This window comes from Larus michahellis, chromosome 1 (genome assembly GCF_964199755.1).
Source record: "Larus michahellis chromosome 1, bLarMic1.1, whole genome shotgun sequence".
Lineage (NCBI taxonomy): Eukaryota > Metazoa > Chordata > Aves > Charadriiformes > Laridae > Larus > Larus michahellis.
In genome coordinates, this window is record NC_133896.1 from 66,594,919 (window position 1) to 66,619,735 (window position 24,817).

The window sequence follows — 24,817 nt, forward strand, 5'->3', positions numbered from 1 at the left end:
GATGATGCCTTACGAGTAACTGAGCAGGGCATGGTTCTATTTAGAAAAGGTCTATTTGTTTGTGTGTTGCCAGAGCAAACGCTGGCACCTGTGGCAAACAGTATTTGCCACCTCCCTCTCCCCAAAACCCAGTCCCTGCACATGCAGCAGCTTGAAAATCTATGCAGATAGTAGCAGGAAGGCAAAGCCAGGGGGTGGTGTAGGGAGAGGGTAGGGTGCTGGGGTCAGGGGGATGGATCAAGCTCTGGAAGCTCAGGAAGGCAAAGAGGAGGATTGAGATGTCTGTCCAGTCCCCTCGGTTTCAGGATGCTCCAGGATCTCATTCTTCTCATGCACTGCTGGGGCTGAAGGTGACTACCAAGGGTCAGCCAGGGCTTGGAAGTGACTCCTCAAGCCTCCAGGCAGCTGGGCATCCCACACACTAATACTGGGAGGCAAAAGTTGTTTCCCAGGCTGGGCTGATCTTTGTTATTTCACATTTTGGGAGGAAACAGGAGTCACCTCATCTCAAAACATACCTGACCTTTTCTGTGAAGGTGTCCCTCAAACTGGGCCTTTTCCATTACTGTGGTGGCGGTCTGGTCTGAGGAGATGTGGTTATTACTGCTGCCCACTGTGTGGTCAACCTGGAGCAGTAAGTCAGCCTGACCTCCTCACCCACTCTTGACACCTCTTGCAGGAGAAGTCCCTCTTAGGACACGGGGAGCTCCTGGGCCCAGGTGTGACGTCCCAGTCAGGGAAGGAAATATCCACTCTGGGGCTGAATGGTGCCAGTGCTCTGCCACAGTCAGATCTGCCATGGGTCCTCAAGCAACTTGCGCACCCCCAGCACCGCGCTTGCTCCTGCTGGGTCTCTGCGTGTTTCTCCCCAAAGCCTGGGGAGAGGGCTCCCCCATGCAGGGAGACTGCAAATCAAATTCACATGTCCTGTTCAGCGCAAAGACCAGAGGAGCATTTCTGAGGCAGCAGGAGAAGCGCTGCAGCTTCCTGGTAAGGCAGCCCTGGCAACTGCCCCATTACTCTTAGCAGTCACATTGGCTTCTGTACTTTTAATGCAAGACCAGCTTTACAGGTCGTGCTACGGACCTCTTAATGGGCAGGGAAAAGGATATAAGTGGCCCCTTTGCCAGCCCTTTTATAATCCATTATAATGTAATTGCAGACCAGTCAGCTTCACATCTGTTTCTTGCTCAACTTGAGCATCATTTTTGAGGACTGATGTTGAATAATGAGAAAGTTGCTATGGTATAAAAATTTCAGTGTGCAAGATTAACCTTGATAATGAGGCACCTCCTTGTTTCTCTCTTCAGTGCAAAACTATCCGGTGCTTTTATTCTCCAGTCTTATCCTGCCAATGCTGTTCCTATGTTCCCATCACTGCAGCATTTGCATTGCCAGGCACTCCCGGTGGCAGGCTTTGCTGGGAAGTACAGGAACTTTCCAGTTCCAGTAAACAGCCTCCTGAGGTTAAAGCTGAGCTGTGCCATTAGTCGGTCTGTTACTTATGGCTGAAAGTGATTAGAAATTAAAGGAAGGGTTTCCCTGAGTGGAAAAAAAGTGATAAAGTGTGTGCCTACCAGCCCCCTCACGCCAGGCTGCCTGGACTTGCTACCTCCAAAGGACGTATGGGTAGAATAGGGTGGTGGTAATTCACAGCAGTCGGACTTTCACGAAGGGGTGCAATCCAATTGTTACCAAAGACAGGCCTCTGCTTTGTTTCTAAAATAATTGTTTCTCACTAACCTTCTTACTGTATGAGAAAATAGCTAATTACTGACCTTCTTACTATGTAAAAATAGTTAGTCACTGAGCTGATGTTACAGATAGTGATAATGAGGAGACAATCAGAAGTAGTTAATCACCAAGGATGGAATAGTAAGCAGTTAATCACTTCAAGGTTCTTTTATATGTCAGGTATGTACTCCTACACCAATTAGGATAGAGTTGTGGCTACTTTGGAGAACATCCTTATTATCTTCAAGAAGTGGGCAAACTTCCAGTAAACTTTTACTGTCCTGAGATGACTCAATACCTTAAAAGGATAGTGTGAGGAAGGGTCTCCTTACCCAAATGACCACTGAGACACTCACGCTTGCGCAGAAGTGTTTTGCTGACGCAGCAAAATTTGATACGCGTGTGCAGAAAGACTATTCAGTCATCCTAATGAATATGTAAGCCTAGGTGGAGTTATGTATTAGGTAGGTGGAATTATGGGAATACTTTGTGTGTAAATAATGGGTGAATATCCCCGGTAAGATGTGCTAGATTTGTGGGTTTTTCCCCCTAGCACCCGATGTCGAATAAAGCAATATCTCCTCTCTAAACTACTTTTGGTTTCGAGGGCTTTTATTTCAGGTAACACCATGGAGGTTGGAGAAGAGAATGAGGGCAGGGGTTTGAAAAGAATCTATAAAACTACTGCAAATCAGCAATGAACAGACTTCAAAGCTCTTGTCTGGGCACTGGGGTTTCTTGGACTCTCTAGTGAGCAAAGTCTGGAGAGAAAAGGCTTCATGTCTGGGTTTTGTCCTATTTTGATAATAATTCAGGCAGACCTTTAATCATCCCTAATTGCAAAGATCTCCAGATGAACTCGCTTCTGTGTTGCGCCCTGTGCTGTGAGAATTGGAAATGGGAAATGCTGACAGCCGAAACGCAGATGAGTTCTGCGGCTCCTGTGGGTGTCTCTCACAGTGCCTGGTACCAGCCGGATCAATGAACCCAGTTCATGTCTCCCATTGGGTCCAAAACTATCCCACCCTGCACCCCAGTGCACTTGTTGGGTCTCTAGAGGAGAAAAAACTTCTTTAGTGAAGATCTGGTTTGCTGAAGGTGGGGTCTGCTGCCCGCCGGTTTACTGGGTATCTCCGCTGTGATAGCGTAGCTATCTACCTAATTGCTAAAAGAAATACTGAAAGGTGTTTTGACTGTTGGAGCTGATTGCTCGAAGTCTAACTGTAACATTATATTGCTTATAAAATATGCAGGAAAAACCATAATGGGCATACACTTGTCTAGTGTTAATTTAAACTACATGTAGCTGCTTAAAATAATTGTGAACCTTTTAAATGTGGGCCTCTGCTTCATCTCCTAAATGCGCTGATAACAACATTAGAAAGGAGGATTTATGGGGCCAAAATTACTTTGGCAGCCAGTTCCCATTGCTTTTAAGGCTTCTCATGTGTCTTTTAGGATCCCAGACTGCAGGTAACAAGGGCTGAGCTTGATGTTTCAAGGCCAAAAACGGCACAGGAGTTCGGGGGGCCCCAAGTCAGAAGATAAACTGTCCTTTTCCCAGTACCGAGCTGGCGGCAATGAAATCTGCTGGCACTTCCCCTGGCCTCCTGGCTGCTCTGTGCTGCCCAGGTATGAACAGCGGCTTGATGGATAACAGATGAAACAAGAAGCCTATTTATCTGTTGAAAAGTAAGTCTGGCTTTTCCAGCTGGAGCTCAGGGGATCCTCTGCATTGCTGCGAATGTGAAATCAGCCCCGCTGTAAGTCCAGTTAGTGAACACCAGCCCCAGTTCCCAGGGTGGGAGCACACTGTGGGGTTGCAGGCTGAGTGTCAGGATGGGAAATTGCAGAGGGATTTGTGGCAGCAGCCCCTTCCCTCATCAACCTGGCATTGTTTTGGTTTTTTTACATCAGGAAACTCCTGAAGAGCCTGGTGGTGACAGTGCAGGAGCGTCTCCTCCAGCGGGCAGACAGGCAGGAGCTGAGCATCCTTGTCTCACGTGTCATCGTCCACTCTACGTTCAACCATGGATTGCAACATGGCCCTGCTCCACGTGCAGCACCCATCCCAGTGTGGTAAGCAGGAGCCCAGGGGGATGAGCTGCTGCTGTGGGAGGGTGCTTTACGCAGGCAAAGACCTCATCTGATGTGCTGGTCCAGAAAAAAACACCCCTCTTCCTTCCACAGAATCACAGAATGGTAGGGGTTGGAAGGGACCTCTGGAGATCATCTAGTCCGACCCCCCTGCCAGAGCAGGGTCACCTACAGCAGGTTGCACAGGAACGTGTCCAGGTGGGTTTTGAATGTCTCCAGAGACGGAGACTCCACCACCTCTCTGGGCAGCCTGTTCCAGTGCTCTGCCACCCTCAAAGTAAAGAAGTTCTTCCTCATGTTTAGACGGAACTTCCAATGTTCAAGTTTGTGCCTGTTACCTCTTGCCCTGTCCCTGGGCACCACTGAAAAGAGCCTGGCCCCATCCTCCTGACACCCACCCTTTAAGTATTTATAAGCATTGATAAGATCCCCCCTCAGCTGTCTTTTTTCCAGACTGAAAAGACACAAGTCCCTCAGTCTTTCTTCATAAGAGAGATGTTCTAGTAACACAATTGGGTTAATTCTTGTCCTATCCCTCAGTCAGGGTCTGTGCTCTGGATATACCAGTGCTTTCTTCCTGCACCAGATTCCTGTGTTCCCTTGTGCTCTCCTTGTACAAGCTGCACCAGCGTGGATTTCTTCAACCCCGTTGTGCCAACACTAGCTCTTGGCTAGCTGCGGGAAAGCCATCAGCTTCCTCTTGGCCATGGCCCTGGGCTATTAGCAGTCTGCTGCAAGGGTCCTGCCCACAGAGGAGCAGGCTGGATTAAAACCTGCTCGCTCCAAGTACTTCTGCAGACAAAGGCAAAAAGCCTCTGGAGGTAATTTTAGGGTCTCGGCATGAGGGAAGTGGCACAAGCCTCTAACTTCCTAAGCTTTTCCAAGGCAATTCCCCGAGTTGTACAGAGCTACAATGGGTTACAGCCAACTGGCCATGACCGCCTGTGACCATCAGATGGCAGATCGGCCAACATAAAATAACCTTCTGTCACTGTCATGTCTCAAATCACTGGCTCGGGCAGTGATAGCCTTACAGTTTGCCCATAATGACAGGAATAAGGGAAATAAGACCCAAGAAATGTTCATTTCAGGGCTCAGACATCCTGGCAGGCAGCATGAGGAGGGCTGCTTGAGGGCTGCCTGTGTGCCTGTGCTCTGTGGCTGAGCAGATGTGTCTCTGCTTGGCATCATAAAAGTCACACGGACAACCCTTGAGGAAACTACAGGGCTCCCTGCTTAGCCCTTCTGAAGGCTGGGCACTGCCAATGCCCCGTCAAGGCAGCCAAGGAGAACTGTGATGTGGGTTTTTTTCCCATTATCAAGGGAAAACTAACCAATGCGAGTCTGGATTGAATGGAGCTGAATCTTTTGAGTTTTTCATGTCCTGCGTAACTCCTCTGATCTGATCAGCACCGGTCTTTGGGGAGAACGATGTAAGGAGTTTCTCACAAGCGCTGGCCTGTTCCCACACTATATGAGACTGATACAGGGGCAGCCCGGTCTCCTCATCTCTGCCATGCTGTTCTCCCTCTTCTTTTGTCCCCTTCCTAAGTATCCTTCCGCTTAAGTTAACATTCAAAGATAGCTAACAATCTTTCTGATCTCTCTCTCTGAATTTGCCTCATGTATAATTCAATTACATGTGACTAACTTCAGATTGTATTCCCATTTTATGGATACCCACATGTGACTGTGACGTTTTTGGAAGGGGAGAAATGGAGCACTGTGACTTGAAGGATGCTGTTTGTGCCTGTAAATCATACATGCTCCCGGAAGCACGGGGTTTGTGAGCTCATTTATGCTTATGTACCCTTTCCTCTGCAGGGAGATGAGATTCGGCCCATCTGCCTTCCCCACAGGGACGAAGACTTCCAGTTTGGGACACCATGAGTGGCTAGTGGCTGGGATAAGGTGTCTGAGGGTGAGTCGAATGTCAGGGTCTTCCGGTCGCAGTTGCAGGAATAAAGGGTGATGGATAAGGGAAAGGAGCCACTTTCTTTCAGAAACAGAAATGCAAGAGAAGGTGACTCCTGCCAGATGGAAAGTTCAAGTATGCCTTTGCTCACCAGGTCTCCTCTGCTTGTCAGAGGACCAGCTCCTGTAGGGATGTGCAGGTCAGCGTTTTCCTGTAGCGTGGGACCTTGGAGCACATTAGGGAAGGTTGCACTTTGCAGTGCTGCTGTGCATATTCATGTGTGCGTATCGGAGCCTCTCAGAAGCTGAGCCGTCCTTACAAGGTGTTACAAAAGTGGGAATAGTTCCCTTGTACGTAAAAATGTATGCTCTTTTATACTCTCTCCTACATACCAGAGATTGTTCCCTCAAAGGAATTGCACTTTAAAGGACATGAGAATGTCTCTGAATGTTGCTTTTTATTTTTACATCCCTAGTGGTTTGGGGCTCATCCACAGTAGAGGAGACTTGCCTGTCCCCCACTCCCCAGCAGCCCTCCCAGCAGAGCACATGCTGTCTCCCAGCCGGGGCTGGTCTCTCACACCACCAGCAGCTTGCTGGGGGCTTCGTCCTGGCCCCTGAAAGTCTCCAGCCCTGTAGTGTGGTGCTCAGGAGAAGAAATCAATGTCTGCTGTCCAACTTGCAGGGGAATGATCCTCTCCAACCCTCTTTTGAGGCACTGTCTGGGGGAAAACCAATGCGTTACCCGCCTAGCTGGGTGCCTCTGCTTGGTGATCCCAAACTGCTTCAAAACATCTCCAGCCCAGGCAGGCAACTGGTGTGGGACCAACCAGCTGCTCATGCTGGGGTGTTGGGGAAGGGGTGGATGTGGCTCCCAGGTGACAGGGCTGTTGGCTATCTTTCAGCCAGAGGGGCAAGCTGTCTTGCAGATGCTGGATGTGGCCTGATTGCTCCAGCAGTGGCTGAGGTGCTGGCTCCCATCCTGCAGGAGGTGGAGCTGCCCCTTATGGACAGCCAGACCTGCAGCTGAGGGGCTTGAATCTGCCGCCGGTGAGGAGCTCCATGCTGCGTGCTGGCTTCCCAACAGTGGGAGGGAATGCGTGCAGGGTAACAGCTTGTCCGCTCTGGCTCCTGCTGGGCAGCAGACTTGTCCTATCCACCTGAAAACCGTCTCCCCTGGGGAGAAAGGGAAGAAGCAGCTCTGACAGTGCTGTCAACACTTCGCTAAGCGAGGGTTTTACAAGGAGCTTCAGCATACTAAAGGCAGGAGGATTCTTTTGTGGGTGGGCATATGGGTGTGAGCAGCAGATTGAAGCATGACTGACCCCTTGCCTAGACCTGCCCTGGGCACTGCTAACAGCAGGACCTCCATCTCTGCATGCGAGTGCCACCACCTCTGCTGAAAACAGGGGTGGGGACCTTCAGTGGTGGGACTCCAAGGCAATGCTGCCAGGAGGTTGGAAAGAAGGCAGTTCCCACCTCTCCCTTAATGTCCCCTTACGTACCCTCAAGCCTCCTGATATCTTCGCTCAGGCAGTCCCACTGGGCAATGGGCTGCCAGAGAGGAGTTTGCTCAGTGCCGAACACTTCTCTGCTAGTCCTAACAGTGTGATTGGGGCCAGTCTTGCCCTGTCCTAGGGAAGGCTGCTGACCAAGCTGTTGCTAGTCTCCTTGGGGTGTGCTTGCATGAATATTTTTTGGTTTTGAACCAAACAGTAGCTTGGGAAGCTCCCTGCCCTCTGTCATACCTTGCGTGAACGTTTTCAAAGCAGTGCTGCGTCTGTTGTTGGTGACAAGGCTTTCATTTTTACACTCTTCAGGGGGAAAAAAGGGGTTTGTGTACAGGGAAGGGCAGGTTGCCAAACTGCAAGTCAGATCAGGGAAGTGAAAGAACAGAACTTAGATTGGTGCGTTTTAGATTAAACAAGCACAGCTGAATGAGCATGGATGGTGCCAGGCCCCTGTGACTGGGGAGAAGCGAGTCAGGTTGTGTTTGCTTCTGCAGTAGAGCTGGCCTGTCATGCAACACCATCAAAGGTCGGGGCTGCAGGCACAGGAATAAATGGCACCTTTCCTCCCCGAATGGTGTTTGGACAGGCTGACTCTGGAGGTCCCCTTGTGTGTCTGAGGACTGGTGGCACCTGAGCTCTGGCTAGTGTGGTGTCCTGGGGCATCAGTTGTGCCAGAGGATGGGATACCCTCAAGAGAAGCACCACATCCCAGGGCTCACCAGGCGTCTTCTCACATGTGTCTGTCTTTGTGGACTTCATTGCCCAGCACATGACACCAGGGTAGGTATGACTACTGGTAGGGTTTTTCCTCTCCTGTTTAGCACCATAGGGATCCAAATTGCCCTGTTATTGCTGCCTCCCTCCACCCACAGCAGTTCTGTTTAATTTCCAGCGACTGCATCAGCAACAAGGTATATTATCTTTTATTTTGGGATGGCAAAACCAAAAGTTTAAATAGATAAGTCCCCCTTCAGAAACCTGGTTATAATAGCAGGTCTGACCCATGCATCCCCTAAATGGGCATGGAAAAGCAGAAGGCTACTCAAGCTGCTGACTTTCTGGCTGAATGCAGCCCTTCCAGCTTGGCGAGGTGTCCCCTGAGTGCTGCATACCAGCCCTGCTCTCATAAAAGCCTGCTTTGAGTACCTGCCAGCTCGAGATCTGAGCTGCTGTTGTGCTCCTGAAACGGCGTGCGGGATCGATCAGGGGTTATCTCTTCATCAAATACAACTGTGAATGCACATGAGAAGAGGGGCACCGTATTAAGAGCTCCAGTTTTAGTGGTTTATCAGAAGTGCCTTTTATAGCTAGGCACAGGTCTAGCGACTCCCTGCCAGCCACTTATATTTTTCTGTGCAGCTGATCACAAGGCTAATGAAAGTTATTAAAGAGATGGTGTTATTTCTGTCATAGCCATCAAAGTTGAGGTGTCAGTATTAACTAATACCCAGCCTATTATGGCTTTGCTAGGGATTCTTAATGATTATGCTTTCAAAAGGGGACTGTCTGCAGCTAAGAAGGTGCCTCTTAATTGGGAGCAGTGACTGCAAGGAGCAGAAGCCACGTGGCTACAAAGTGGGTGCACTACCCTTTGCGAAGCAGAGTTATCGGGATCCAGGCAGACCAAATGCCTATAGAAGATGAAGGGGAGGCCAACATAAAAGTGGTGTGCTTCATTAAAAATGAGCTTGGAGTAGCCACGTCAGCTCTTAGCAGGCTGAACTGAATGTGGGCCCGCTGTGTCGGTGGGACAACTCCTGAAAGTTTGGGTTTTTTTTTTTTAAGTAGGACTTTGGGAAAGAAGTTCTGTGCTCTCATCTGAGGCTTCTCTCAGCTGCATGTCAAGCACTTTGTGTTTGAAACAACTGCAGTGCCGTAGCCTGTGCCTTCACCAATATTGCCTGTACTGCAATACCCCATACAACCCCTTTTGTCTCCCTGGCTGCTGTGCGGAGTGTAGTTCCCAAGGCGCCCCAGCTCTTTGGAGAAAGTGGCCACGTCCAGTACCGGCAGGCTTCGGAGGATACCTTGTTACCTTGACACCAGGTAACTGTAGTTTGGTCATAGCCTTCAAACACCGAATTTTCCTTGGAGCACCCACTGAAGTGTTTCCCAAGACTCAGAAGCCCTGACCGCCGCTGGCCTGGGCACCACTCTCGGCAGTGTCCGGATAACAAGAGCTGTTTGTTCCCTGCAATGCAAATCCGCAGCTACGCTTGCTGGGCAGGATAATGTTGTGGGGGAAGGCAGGAAGACACAAAGTCTATTTCTAAGACATTCTGCATGAGCCATACTCATGAAATGGTTGCGTCTGGCTAGAGATCTGTTGTACCTTTGATCTTTTGCTCTGGCCATATCGATGTCAGCTCACACAAAGAAGCTTTCAGCTCCTGCAGGAGGCAGGGGAATGAGATGGACTGGGCTGGCGGCGTGTCGGTCACACAGCACAAAGCTGTCACTGCTGTAAGGAAGCGCCAGTCCCCACCTAGTGTGGAGCAAATTCACAGTGGTCCTCTGCTTTTGGTAACTCTCTTCGCAGATGGCTTATACCAAGGGGGAAGATGATAAAATTTACCAGGTGGAGCTGGTGACATTAGTTGTCAGCTTCTGGTGCGTGCTTGCAGGAAAGCAGTTGCTGGAAACTCCCAGCCCACCGTGGGACTGATGAGGACTAAGCTCAGCCGTGCAGATATGTGCCTTTACTATCGTTTGCACTTAGAACATAACAGTGCCAGAGGACAAAACCATTGTGATACGCTTCACCGAATTAGATGTAGAGTACCAAATGGGATGTGACCTTGACTGTGTGTCCCTCTATTTGAACAGAAGAGAGCCGATCTGTAAGACTGGGTGCCTTGGAGTGAGGGTTACTTCATTGTCACGAAGAACAGCGATTCTAGCTGACTTTTGAGAAGCCTTTTGTATTTTGCACTGTGACTCTAAAGAGCTAGAGACGACAACCCAAATGGAGCAGGGCAGGTGGGACTGAGGGACACGTTCATATTTGTGCTGGGATCTAGTGCACTGTGGTGGGCATCTCAAAAATGTATTTCAGCTGTATGTAATTCTGTGCCCCCTCTGTCTTTTCTCCAGTATACTTATTTTACTCTTAAAGACCCTGGGTATCAGAGTAAACCAAGGGCTTAGCCTTGCTTAGCTGGTGCATGTCCAGATGAGTTTCCAACATATTAGCAAGGCCAGTGTCTTTTGTGTTGGAAAAGTAGCTCAAAGGCTGGCTCTTCTTTGGTTCAAATTTGGTTATAGGGCCCAACAAGCATGCAGATTACTGGGTAACTGTACAGATGACACTAAAAGAAATGTGGCTTGTTCTCCCTCAGTAAGATGTGCTTAATACTGAACCGATAGAGAATAAAAATTTCCTGCAAATACTAGCTGCCTCTCCACTCTAACTTAGTACTAATGATGATGTGTTGATAATAATGTTAATCCTTGGTCCATGCAATTCATCCTCTAGGAATATTTGGTTGCTCATGCAGTTGTTTTGGATGAAGTCCCATCCCCTTAATTTCTCTGTACCGCCTCTAAACGTTTAATAGGCAATAAAAGCCAAACAGTCTCTCCATTCAGTGTGGGAAGAGACCTTCCCAATGGGATCTAACCTAACGAACCATTGCCAGATTTGCCTGAATAAATGTATGTATGTTCAGCCCGCTCTTACCACCAGCTCCTTGTCTCCCTCAGATAAATCCTGCGGGGATGTCTTGCTGGCCCCTCTGCTGCCCATTGGAACAGGTCACCGTTATATTTGTTTCTGATGGGAGCAACACTGGATGCAGCTTCAAGCTCACTTTCACAGTCGTAACAACTCTGAAGCAGGTGACCCCGATGATGCTGTAGAAACCCCTCTCCTCTCCTTTCTGACCTCCTTAAACTAATAACTATCCTTAGTGTGCCTGGGTTCCTTAAAAGTCAAGTTGTTGATTTGGGTTCATTAAAAGTACCGTATAATCCCATCTGTTCAATTGTCTTCTTTCTTGTCTGCGTATTGCAGGTTTGGGCTGTGGGAGTGTCGCAATGTTAGTGGAAGAGGGGAAGATTGATACTGCTAATTACCCTGGCTTGTATCCCAGGAACACGAAGTGCCACTGGCTCATTGAGGCTCCAGCAGAGTATGTCATAAAGGTAATAAAAGGAGAAACTGCACTTAAACCTCTGCACTAAGAACTGTTCAGGTGAGCGATTCAATAAAATCCTGCCAGAAACATCTGTGACACGCAAGACTGTAAATTGCAAGGTTTCTAGGTCACTGATTCTTTGCGGGGCATATTTTGTCAATTAGACATCACCTCCGAACTCATGTATGGAGGGGCTGTGACTGTTGTAAGCGCTCAAAGTCTGTAGGCACCAATCTCATTTCAGGATAGCTTTATCTTGAAGTCCATCACAGATTTGAGGGTAAAGTGAAGGTAGAGAGGGTGGTGCAAACAATACAGTCAGCCTTTTCCTCAAGGCAGTGTCGAAACCTGCCAGGCTACTCCTTATATGAAAGTGTCTGCTTCTCTTTGTGCATGGGCTGTCTGATAATAGTTCCCACTCATAGCACCAGCATCACTCTTTATTGCCTGTTGCTGCTTGTGTGCAGCAAGCACCCCACCAAGCTCGTCCCAGCCCACGGTGAGCCACGTTGCCATTTACATTGTTCAAAGCAGGAATGTCTCTCCTCCCCTGCTGCCTTGGCGAAGGGCTGGAAAACCAGCGTTAAACCTAGGGATGCTGAAGGGTACGCAGACCTGTTGCTTGGGTTGCCGCTGCTCTGTTGGCATGAAAACTTGTTGTCTGGATTAAAAACAAAACAAACAAAGGAAAAATCACCCACTCTCCATGCTTGAAGGAAAAGCTCTTGGAAGGGTGCTCCGTATGGGACACTGACCGTTCAGAAGTACAAGGCATTGAGTGTTGCCATTGGTGATGACAGCTGAAATGCCTTAAAGCAAAGCTTGGGCCAGCCTCATCCTCTGCAGGCCTGTCTGTAGCCCCGCACAGGAAGGAGCAGTCAGGACAAGATTGCAAATAGACTCTTTTGATGCAAATTGTGCCACACTCCCCAAGGGAAGCCATGCCCAAACTCTTCCAAAACCTAGCTTTTCTCCAGCCCTTGCTTAATAAGGTTAAGTGTTTCAATCTTGATGATTCCCTCTTGCTTGTCTGCTTTGCAGCTGAAGTTTGAAGACTTTGCTGTGGAACTTAGCCTGGGCTGCATTTATGATGCAGTTACTCTTTATGGTGATGAAGAAGAAGAAAACCAGTTGGGTGAGCACTAATCGTTTCAGACTTAAATGAGAAATCCCTGTGGAAACAGGTGTGTTTAATCACCAAAATACACCATGGTAACATGCTACTCAGTACCACTGAAAGGGCAATGTAAGGGCTTCTACCGTAGCCTTGAGTCTTGCCCGTCTGTCTTGCCCATCATGATGCGGCCGGGTGCACCCTTGGCACTGGAGATCTCACATCCTGGTCCAAGGCTGTGCTTTGTCATGGAGAGCCGCCTGGTGTTGCGGGGCTGGATGTAGGACCGTGGGTCATGCTCTGCTCCAGAGCCAGGAGAGCACACAAGTGTGAGCTGCCGGATCAGGCCTCCGCTCTGCACCTCTCTATCAAAGGAGAGAGCGAGAGCAATTTAGCTCAAAGTGTCACTAAAGACGAGAAATGTTCAAAGTAAGGCAGGGCGAAGGAGCAGTTGTCAATGGGTGTCTAATTCCACTGAAATGGATATGAATTCTTTATGAATTGAACTAATTCTCTTGGAATCTCATTAATGAAAAATTGCTAACCTGAGGCATTGCTTTCCCACACTTTCAAAAGGAAATATTTTTTTAATTCCTCGCTTTAAATCTGCTTCCGTTTTTTTCAATATAAAAAACTTTAACTTTAGTGAAATAAATGTTCTTAACTTCCCTTTTTTAAACGTCTGTATTTCCAGATGTTTCTCCTTCTTGGACCAAATGAAGGCATGTTGTAACACCCCAGCTTTTTTTAAAAAAAAAAAAAAAAACAGCTTCCAGGCACCACATTCACTTTAGCAGAGCTTGGTGTCTACTCTTAAGGTGAAAAGCAATCTGGTGCTCAGAAGTGAAGATATTTGAGTTGAATGCTGGCTACCTCTTTACAGGCTTGTATGTGAACCAAAAGACAGAGTGATGAGGGGCTGATGCTCTTTTCTTTACACCGAATAAGGTGGGTAAGAGGCTTGAACTGTTCTGGGTTTGGCATTGAGAAGTGATCTTTGGCAAACCACTTCTATTTTTCCCCCACCTATTTTGTGGTGGTAATTTAGTTGCATGTTTACCAAATGCTGAATAAGTATTAACACTACAGTTTCCTTGAAAAGAAATCTGGTTTCCATTGGAAAGGAGTATTGAAGTGGGGGGAAGAAAGCTGACAAATTTGGATCTGGAGTCTTTCAGGGGAGAGCTTTCAGCATCCCACAGTGTTTCACTTGATGCTTTCCAGCACAGCTTTGCCATCAGAAATTCAGATTCCTACAGGAAAGCTCCTCTGGAATAAAGTGCAAGCTTCCTATCCAGCTGCAATTACGGGACATCCAGATGCTATTCAAACTGAATGCTCTCAATAGGAAGAAAAGTCTTAACAGCTGTTCTCTACTTCCTCAATCTGTACATGTAAACCAATCAGGAGAGACTTTGCTTGCACCCATCAGTGAGGGCAAATACAATTCTCAGGTGTGGGGGTTTTGCGCAATGAAGGGTATTCACACTGCCTGTTGAAGATTACTTGTAATTCCACTATGAGAAAATTAGGATTACTTTTGTGTACCTGTGGCATAACTGTAGTAGATCAGTTCTGGCTGTTATTGCTTACTGATGTCACTGATTGACATGGCTTTGCAGGCACCTCTTCTGCAAAATTCTTGTTTTAATCAGAAAGTCACCAAGACTCTAGGACTTCGGCTTTTTAGAAACCTAGATCAGCTAAAGCCACAAGTGCTTACAGGATGACACTTCTCATTTTAGTAATACAGCTTCTTGTTCATTCCCACAGCTAACCTCTGTGGATTCTCAGCTCCCAAACCAGTGCTGAGTCCAGGGAATACCATGCTGGTACACTTTGATGGGGAGAACAGTTTTTAGAGGGTTCAGAGCTTGGCTCACTTTTGTTCGTTCAGATTAGCAGAGAGATGCTTGCCGTGTCTAACAATGTCTGCATCATCTGCAGCTATTCTTAGACACCTGAGCTTATTTTTTAGGCTAATCCTGCTGAATTCTGTCAAGGTAACTTCAGAACCAAGTAGTTACTTGTAGCAGAGCTCCCTTCCCTGAATAAGGGAGATGAATCAATCAAATTCATTTTTTTTTCTCACTGAGAAATGAGATGACTAACTCCTGTTACCTGAAATAAGCAGCCTTGTTAATTCTGTCGGCTTGATGTTCCCCTTGAAAATCTCATTATAGAGGAGAATCTTGATCCTGAGGGCTAGTCTGCTATTGTTGCTTTCTGCTTTCATGAATGTATGTGCCAGCTGCTGCTTGAGGGGGATGAATAACTTTTCCCTTCCAGAGCGGGGACTTTTTTTTTTTTTTTAGGAGACAAGCCAGAGCCATCCACCAAAGTCAGAGCTAACTCTTATTTCCTCTGTTGCAAAGGAGGCAGGAAGAGAAGATTCAAGATTAACTACTGCACCGATGTTGCCGCTGAAGGATGTCCCCTTAGGTAAAGAAATTAAATTCTGCTCAGTTGATCTGGTCTGAGGAGCTTTCTTCTAACATATAAGAGGATTATGCAGTGAGACAGATGCTTTCTGACCTCAGGTCCCCTTTTATGCACTTCTTGTGTGGATGAGAATGATAGGCAGGTGCCCCATTTCTCACTCTCATACATGTGGTACATCCTCTCCACTCTGTTTGCATGCACTTCCTATTGGCAGCGGGGACACAGGGTAGAGGATGGGAGAAACCTACTTTCAGTGTCCGAGCCTTGTTTGCTCTCTGAAGTGCTCACCTCCTTAGGATTCAAGGTTTTGTGTATCTGTTTTTCCTTCCCCCACCACTTCCAGACAGAGCAGATGACTTTGCTCTCTCCTGCATGTTTGGCCTTGCTGTATCGACCGTGTGAGGTCATCTAGGAAAAGAAGAACCTTGCCTGTGAAGGTATGATTAGTTTTCTGGCTCTCTTGCACACACCTGTGGCCTTCACCTGGTTAGTCCTCAGCGGTTGTTCAAACATGTTAGTGGGGCTGAGGAAGCCTGTCCTCACTGTTGGCCATGGCATGCCACCCTGAAGTTCCTTGGAGACTACCAGTGTGAGGGGGCTGTCATCAGCCCTACGTGGCTGCTGACAGTTGCCCACTGTGTGCAGCTTTGAGTGTGACCAGCAGGTCTCCAGGCCACCTCTTGCTCCTCTCCGCATGCTGTGTTCTCCTCCTGCTCCTCCGGGCTGGGCCACAAAGAGCTGGAGAGCTATAAATTATATTCACACCTTCATGTCCTCTACGAAACCTTCCTTCTACCCTTCCTCCATGATCACTGATTTTAGAGAAGGCAACGGTTTGGTCTTGCTTGTAGGAGATCCATTAAAGTTAATTGGACTGTCTGCTCTCAGAGCTGTAGCAAAGCCAGAACTGATGCAATGCATTTGTTGTGGTGAGAAGCTCTTGCTCAGCAGTCCTGGGAATAAGTGGCTAATTAGAGAAGAGCCAGAAGGGAGGTATGACTGCTGAATAAGGAAGCTGTGTGGCTGACTGTAAGTAGCTCCAATATGTTTGCTTTCATTATACAGATCAAATAAACCCTTGCACTGGACTGTGACAGTAGGAGACCACGGTAAAGCCCTGAGAGAGTCAACAGAACAGGTAAAAACCAAGCAATACCATTAAAAATGTTGACTTTGGTGTATTTGCCCCTACAATATTTCTCAAACCAGATCTATCTGCACAGATAAAACAGTGTTGACAGCAAGGCTGATATGTAGCAAAGGTTGAGGAGTGTGAAAGGAAATCCAGTAACTCTGGTCTCATTCAGCTAACTTGCACTTTATAGAAGTATGTTTTATATCTGGTTCTTATTACTAGCAATAAAAAGTCTTAAAATCTCACAGAGATGACTGAGTGTCCTCAGCATCTTACTCTCTTGGTGATGGGCAATATATCTGTCTATAAAAAGCTTGCTGACTCTTTCTTCCTAATGGGGTGGAGGGAGAAATACATGTGGAAAAGAAGCACAAGTGACACACTAGTCTTCTGCAAAACCTTAGTGGCTTCTGTTTGCACAATGGAGAAATCAGCCTTCCCTCTAGCCTCAGGAGGTCTACATAATCCATCCCAGCAATCTTCTCAACTGAAAAAGGGGGAAGTGGAGGATTTGTCTTCAAAGTCCTCGCACTTTGTTTCCTTCTTTTCATGACTTATTTTGAGCTTGGTCATTGCTTGTGGGGTTCTTGCCCTCTTCCTTTACAAGTACGCTTTCAGGATGCACTTAGAAGGTACTTGTTCCTTCTCTGCCCACACAGGTGAGACAGGTGAAAACCACTAGAGTTCATCCTGACTTCAACATGCTGAGCTATGAGTCTGGCATTGTCCTGATGCAGCTAGACATCCCTTTGGAGTACAACGCTGCTGTGAGGCCAGTGTGTCTGTCTAACAGCACAGAGACGTTATCCTCTTCTTACCTCTGCACTGTGTCTGGACGGGGGATCATCAAAGAAAGTGGCTCTTCTGATTTTGCGTGTTTGCCTATTGTGAGCAGAACTTACATTTCCATCTCATAACGTATTCTTCTTCCCAGACCTAGCCTTGAATTTATGTCACAAGCAGATGGGAGCCGAGCTAGGCGGTTGCAGCAGACACGAGTGCCTGTACTCGAGAATGAAATCTGTGAGAGAAATTACTACTTCAGTCACCCTGGAGGGATCGTAGCCAGGATGCTTTCTGCTGGCTTTGTTTCTGTGGGAGGCCAGGACTCCTGTCGGGTGAGGTAAAACTAAAGGTGAGCGCTTCTTGAAGGTGACTGCATATGGATGTCAGTAGACCATCTAGGGGAAAGGGACAGGGGAGGAGAGAGGGGAGAAGAGTGTGTAGCAAGTGACAGGTAAAAGCTCCAACAACTTGCTGTCCCTGGAGGGAACAGTGCTTACAAGAACAATACACACAGTTGATCTATATGGAAGATAAATGCAATGTGTGCAGCGTTGCTTGGAAGTGGAACCACAGAGTTTAGTAATCTTTCTCTGGACTACAATTTTCATGAGACTGGTGGAGGAGAGGATGTTCTTCCCTTGCACTTCCCCAGTCCCATCTCTTATCCCAGTGAAACGCTTCCCATTGCAGCTTGTTTGGAAACGGTTTCATAACACTCTTTTGTCAAGATACACTATGAAAACTTCTATTGGTTTTATAAAACTCATGTATTCAGAGCACTGTTCAAGAACTAACTAATCTCCCTGAAATCGTGAGGCCAGCAGGTAAGAACAGCTGAGTAAATAAAAGGCGAAGTAATTCTGACTGAGGCACTGTCAAGCTAAAATGTGGGTTCTGCTCAATACCACAGTCTTATGGCAGACTAATAAATTATGTGTAACGCTAAAGAGCACTATTCAATCATATTTTGTCTGCAGTCAGTGCTCAGTCTTCACTCCACGCCGATAAGCAAGCCTTTAAATCAGTCTCTTCATTCCAGGCTAGGGCTGAGTTACACCACCAGTTGCACTCCCTCTCCTGTGAGGACAGACTGAGAGAGTTGCGGTTGTTCAGTCTGGAGAAAAGAAGGCTCCGAGGAGACCTTATAGTGGCCTTCCAGTACCTAAAGGGGGCCTACAAGAAAGCTGGTGAGGGACTTTTTAGGGCGTAGGGTAATGGTAGGACTACAGGGAATGGATTAAAACTAGAGATGGGACGATTCAGACTGGACGTTAGGAAAAAGTTCTTCACCGTGAGGGTGGTGAGACACTGGCACAGGTTGCCCAGAGAGATGGTGGAAGCCCCATCCCTGAAAGTTTTTAAGGCCTGGCTGGACGGGGCTCTGAGCAACCTGATCTAGTGGGAGGTGTCCCTGTCCATGGCAGGGGCTTGGAACTGGATGATCTTTAAGGTCCCTTCCAACCCTAATGATTCTATGATTCTTGCACGGAGGCTTTTTCTTGGGCAAATCTGACCCGCGGCAGCTCTTTTCTTAACTACGGCAGTGCAGAGGCCAAATGAGATAAGAGTCCTCTCTCTCTTGCTTCCTAGGGTTGTTTGGGTGTCCCCTTGGTTTGCAAGAAGGAAAATGGACCATTTACTCTTTGCGGCGTTGTCAGCTGGGCTGTTGGCTGTGCCAGCCCAAAGAAACCAGGGGATCTATTCAAGGATTGGAATTTTCCTGGACCGGATAAGACTGCTGATGAAAGGTGAGTTTCCTTCGCCTAAGTGGGGTGAGTCCAGAATATAACACCTTTGTATAAAATATTTCAAGTGCACTGAGGTTTTGTCTGGTAGGTTTTTTTGAAGCAACTTAGGAGGGAGGAAAAAATATATCCATGTGACTTCCTGCAGAAAGACCCCACTTCCTCCTCTTCCTCATGCCTTTCCTTTAAACAAAGCTTATTGGAAATTGGGATGGGAGTTTCAGAAGTGTAAGATTTGTATTCAACACTTCTAGGTTTCAAATTGAATATATGAAATTTGATAGATACTTTTCTCAGTAAAAAAGCAGCTGCTGCTGAAAACGGCTTCCAGACCCGCACTTTCATGGGCAGAATAGTTTGGGACAACACTGTAAACTGAACTTTTGTGTGTAACTAGATATAATTAGCACTGCATTTGGAAGTCTGCGGGATAAATTTTGCCAGAGAAAGTGCTAGAGAAAGAGCGGCATAGACTAGTGAATAAGGAGTGATTACATGAAAGTGGTAGGTACCTTACAAAAGGAAGAGGCCTCTCTTCTTAAACTGGGGAGCTCTCATGCAGAGAAATGAGGGGAGCAAACCTGTTTGAGGTGCTCCATGTGTATCCAGCATTGTCATACTGCTTCCCTGCCCCAGCTCGCTCTCTTCTTCTTTCCCAGAAGTTTCTTTCCTGCTGAGGCTCCTCAGGTCAAGGTGAATTTGGCTTTATGGTTTCATTAGCCAATGGAGAAATCCACTACTTCAGCTTGTTTAATCTGATGGGATTTGAGAGATTTCAAAGAGCCACCAGATAGCTTCAAGTCTCTTTTCTGTGTTAAACAAACTGATTTGTCATTCTAGAGAAATGTTTCGCTTTGGCTCAAAGTAGTTGCACTGGGAAACTGCTGATGCAAAACATTTGTCTTCCAGAGCTTTATGCCTCCTCCTTCCCTGCATGTGCACACATACAGCCAAGTATGTAATTCTCCATTTAGTGAATAGCTGTGATTGTCCCATGGCATTTCTTGAGAAAGAGGAAAGAGCTAATCCTCGACAGAGTTTTCATGTTTCTGCCCATCCTGTATTTCATTTTATTGTTGCCAGCAGAAAATAGAGGACTTCTGCTTACAGGAATAAATTTAATTTTTTTTTTCCTGTATCCTGAATAAAGTGTGCTGCACTTATGAGCAGGAAATTAAAGTATATATTAAAGAAAAGAGCACGTTGTGGATAATGCTCCACTCTCAGGTCAGATGAACACTTGGACTCTCCTGCTTTGTGCTGCAGCTGCTGGTTTTTCTCCCCGGTGGCATCATTCATAGTCCCACACTGACCTAATAGAAATGTTAGTACAGGTGCTGACTAAGGGAGAACTTTCTTCTAAACCAAAACCAGTTAACAAAACAAGTCATCACTTGTATGGTAGCCAGACCATCCCCACAGATAAGCTGGGAGCTGGCTGAAGATCTTCCATACCTTTGGATCTGACACAACTGGCTGCTGACCGCTGACTCTGAAAGCTGTAATGGCTTTCACGGATTTACTGTGGGTCAGGCAGTTTATGCAGGGAATTGCTCAGTTCCGTAGCTGTAAATCTTTCCCAGAGGTGGAGGCTGAACTATTGCATGCAGCTTTTACATATGGCTTCATACAAAAGGTTCAAAGCCCCGAGGGCCCTTTGAGCCAGATACTGACCATTGGCTCCTTTATCTGACTTTCACACGATTGCCTTCCCGTTGCGGGAAGCGCTTGGCCGTGCTGACTGTTCCTGAGTTTTGTCTTTAACTGTCTCTAGGCATGCTGTGCCTCTCCTCAGATGCTGAACGGAGCGTGCTGCAGGGAAGTGGGGGTGCACCAGAGACCATGGCACAGGAGCAGCCTGCAAAGCCGCCCCCAGAGCCGACGGGGATGGGGTGGTGGCCGCAGAATGGTGCAGAGCTGTGGTGTGCCAGAGGCTGCAGCACCTGGTTTGCAAGAAGGTGACAGGGCTGGTTCAGTGTGGGAGCCACTGGGCAGTGCCCAAGTTTGTCTCCTGACATCTCGGTGCAAGTGGACGCAGCTCTCTGGATTTTGTCCTGGGAAGAGCATGTATGTGTACATGAGGGGAGGAGGGAGGCTGGTGAGCAGAGCCAAGGGAAGACAGGCTCTGTTGCAGCTAGAAGCAGTGGGCTCAGGCAAGAGGAGCCAGGGGTCCATTGACACCGATGCTGCAGGTTTCCTGTGCACTGGGGTATGCTGCGTAATCTCCTCTATCTCTCCTTTACCATCGTTGGAATGAGTTATTGTTTTTTTTATCTTCTGTGTTTTGGACTGAATTTCTTAAGTCAGGGAGAATTACTCAATCTCTTATGCACGTACTTCGCTTAAACAGGGCGGTGGGTCTTGGGTGAGGCACTCTGTCAACTTGTTGCTGCTTTTAAAGCACACCAAACAGCCCTATCCTACTGATGTGCCTTCTCCTGCCTGTTAAGCATTTAAATATTTCTCCACATCCAATACTGTGACAGTGTTGGAGGAAGACTGATGAAAAGCCTGAAGTACCCCTGAGTTACTGGGTGACGCCACCTCTGCCAACAAATCAGAGAATGCTGTTGCTCATGGCTTCGAAAAGCAATCTGTTCGGGAGGGGACGTGCTGCTGGCTCTGCTGGCAGGCTTGTGCTGCAGCCAGGCTGTTGGCAGGCAGTGTGTGCTTTCCTCCTCTTCCCACTGGCATCCTCCGCCGGTGCTCCAAGACATCGCACCACTGAGATAAAAATAGCGCCCCCGAAATGATAAGCAACAGGAGGTGGGGGATGCTTTCTCTCCTCGGGAAAGCGCAGCAGAGCCGGCGACTGTGGGGGCATCGTTAGCACAGCAGCTCCAGGGCTGGTTAGCAGGGGCTGGAAACGCACGCAAGGCTTTTGCCTGCACTGGAGGGGGCTTGTCTCAGCCGGGCCGCTCATCCCTGGGGGATCTCAAAGTCGTGGCAAGCACGTGGTGCTGTAATGACCTGAATTGGGTGTCACCCTGAATGCGAAAAAGATTTTAAAAATGAACCTAGAGACAAGCTCCTGTGGCTCAGCCTGCTGGGCTTTGCCCCCTTCCAGACCCACCTACTCCTGTACTGCCCTCCCTTCCTTGTCCCCTGGTGCAAGCACAGGCCCCCGTCCTCCAACAACATGCAGGAGCCCTTGCCTTGCCCTCGTGAAAGCTGTGTGATGAACTCGTTGCTTTTCAATCTAGACTGTGGTGGAAGATGTTTTGTTTTGTTTTTTTCTTTTTAAGGTTAGCTGTCCTCGAGGAAGGGTGCCCCATCCCTGGACGTGTTCAAGGCCAGGCTGGATGGGGCTTTGAGCAGTGTGGTCTAGTGGGAGGTGTCCCTGCCCATGGCAGGGGGGTTGGAACTAGACGATCTTTAAGGTCCCTTCCAACCCGAACCATTCTGTGACTCTACCCTACCCCTAACTCAGCTTGGCCGAGCTCTCTTCCACTGTGGGTTAAGCCACATCGTGCTTCCCTACCTGTGTCCTCTGACAGTCGCTGCTGCTGTGCAGTGCTGTTCACGCCGCAGCACCTTCCTTGGGAGGCAAAAGTTCCTCATCTCCCTTCTGGATTTGAAGGATTCTATGATTCTACGATTATATTTCTACCCGTCTGAAGGGCTCAGCTCTCCCCCTCTGCGCTCTCAGCATCCCGTGCAGGTACACGGAGACGCGGCGTGGTGTCAGCATCCAATCTGAGCAGAAAGCTCATAAATGTTGGAGTGGGAGGAAGCACGCTTAAACAGAATTTACGCTGCTCTACAGAGGGTATGACTTTAAAAATTGCTGCCTTGGGAGGCAAACAACCCTATTATGCTTGGTACTAAAGGGACATACAGTTCTCATTAGTGATCTTGTTTTCTCTCCTCCTGCTCTGTTATAACCACTCAGATGCTTCCAAATATTTCCCTGTTGATTTGGTCTCTTATTTAACAAGTGTTGAACCTGACTGCACTGTGTGTGCATGCAGCTACAGGCTGAGCCTCCTCTCCTCCTGTCTTTCAGGGCAACCAGAAAATGCATAAACAAAAGCATAATATCTCATAACTCTTGTCAAAGGCTGGTCACAAGGTCAATTTAAAAAAAAAAATAAATAAATTATATTTTGCCCTCAGCAGTGAGTGAACATTTGAGCTTGGTAAGACTGTCAGCCTGGGTACGTGACCAACCTGGTATCTGTTTATCTGTTTTCTGGGCATTGATTCAAAGCACAGCTCAGCAAATTTGCAAGCACGTCTGCTTTCCTCCGAGTCCTGGCAGCTCACTCCTTTATGCTGCCTAGCTGGTGGCTGCTGCCTGGGTCTCCCGGGCTAAGGCAACAGTGCTGCCTTGTGTCCATGTACATTGAGAACTCCTGCAGGCTTGTACCAGCTTGTGTGCTGGAGCCTAAGAAAGGATCCAACTGATGGGAATGGGTTTAAAAAAAAAAATTAAAATATATATAGGCGCCCTATGTAGGGTTAAGCTTTTTATCAGATCCAGTCATTTTGGACAATTAAATGTGTGCTTTTTGAGTGGCTGCAGCAGCTGTGCTCGTGCCGGTGATATCAGGACATTCAAATTTCCACCAAGGAACTGGATTTTTTTTTTTTTTTTTTAAAGAAAACTACATATTGGAGAACCATTTCCCACTAACTTTATTGACCTGCTAGACTATCTTCAATCATGGGCAGAATTGGCAGGTTTTGTAAAAAGCTCTCACTGTCTTTTCTTAATGCTTTTATCACCGAAGTGCACATTTATCCACAGAATGTGCATCAGAAGTGGAGTTAGAAGAGCCCTGGGGGTTTATCTCTGCTCCTTCCTCATCAGGATACATGGGAAGCACAGAGTGCTCTTGGATACTCCGGCTGTCTCTGAAGGGCATGGCAGAGATTATAGTAAAGCACCTGTCAATAACATCATCACTGAACTGACAAGAGGAGTTTCTTGGGATTTATGAAGAGAGCCAGCAAGGAAGGAAAGTGCTAGGTAACAACAAATGATCCAACTGAGCACATTCAGTGCTAGAAATTTCTCACTTTCACTTGGGCCAGCTTCAGAAAGTGTTTCCAGCCCCAGTTGCACAGCTCCGATATGTGCTAACCTCAAGCTTCAGAGCCCAGGCTGTAAACTTGGCTGAAGACCTTAATCTGTGTGTCAGTTTGCTGCATTGACCCAGTAGGAGAACAGCCCTCTTAGTACACTAAGAAATAAGCTGTGGCATTTGGGCAAACCCTTATGGATGCTTGTCTATATAAGTAACTTGTGACCTCCTGTATTGGCAGCTTCTTATTCAAAGTCAACCCCGCTTCCTCCATACCCTCTGAGACAACGAATGAAGTGAGGTGCAATGACAGTACGTATTATTCGCCTCTTGGAGGTGGAATGGATGACACGGAAGCATTAGCATCTGGGAAATAGGAGTGGCTCTTTATACCGGAAAAGATATTCTCCCCTGTGCAGAGGGCTATGGTCTTCCTGACCCTACCCACCCTGACCCTAATGAAGTGCAATCCGGTCACTGATACACTAGTCTAGATGAACACAATCCATAGAATTTAAAAAAAAAAAAAGCTAAAATAAAATTAAAGTGAGGGTTTTAATGTTCTTTACTGGAAAGTCTCGAGTTCTGGAGGCCTGTATCTCCACATGTGCAGTTTGCTCATGTACTCCACGCTGTGCAGTTAGGTAAAATCCAGTTGAAGTGCAGTGTGGTAGGGAGCAGGAGCACATCAAGGTTATGCCAGTGAGTTGGGCCATGTTGAAATCCATGGAAGAAATGCTTTTTGCTTCCTATTTTAAAGGCTCTGTGCACAGAGTAGGGGACAAAATGGAAGAGGTAAGATGCAGGGCAGTAGCACACTCCTATGTCTGTTTGAAATGGCAAGTCAAATGCCAGCTTTCTTATCTGCTGTACAAGCTGTGTAGTATATAAAGACTTTTATATATAAAAGAAAAACAATCTATCTTCACTGGCTTGAAGTCTTGGGACAGAAGGGAGAACCAGCATGCCCTTATGTACACAAGTGATGAGCTTTAATTTAGTTACTATCACTGAAATATTGTAGAGTCATTGGAGCAGATTTGTAGCTGTGAAAAATACAAAACAAGGTGTCGGTGTCTGAAGGGGTAAAGAATAAAACATGCTCTACTGTACAAACCCGAGGAACCAATTTTTTTAATACTCTATGAGGCTTTGATTTACTTCTTCCCCCTTCTG

The 24,817-nt window shown here is 47.3% G+C and overlaps 1 protein-coding gene across 1 annotated transcript; it reads left to right on the forward strand.

Annotated features, from left to right (window-relative positions):
• The first annotated feature begins 278 nt into the window (after positions 1-278).
• OVCH1 (ovochymase 1) lies at positions 279-23,531 on the forward strand. Its single transcript, XM_074572532.1, is given in 26 exon segments — positions 279-350; positions 537-634; positions 3,193-3,207; positions 3,652-3,813; positions 5,540-5,613; positions 5,723-5,752; positions 6,705-6,767; positions 6,770-6,852; positions 7,843-7,863; positions 9,796-9,843; positions 9,976-10,116; positions 11,010-11,076; positions 11,079-11,093; positions 11,269-11,399; positions 12,434-12,527; positions 12,881-12,935; positions 15,440-15,601; positions 16,014-16,086; positions 16,743-16,938; positions 17,047-17,201; positions 17,847-17,948; positions 18,460-18,561; positions 18,563-18,617; positions 20,389-20,536; positions 22,077-22,275; positions 23,337-23,531. Coding segments are annotated over 26 exon segments (2,556 nt in total).
• Positions 23,532-24,817: the final 1,286 nt, after the last annotated feature.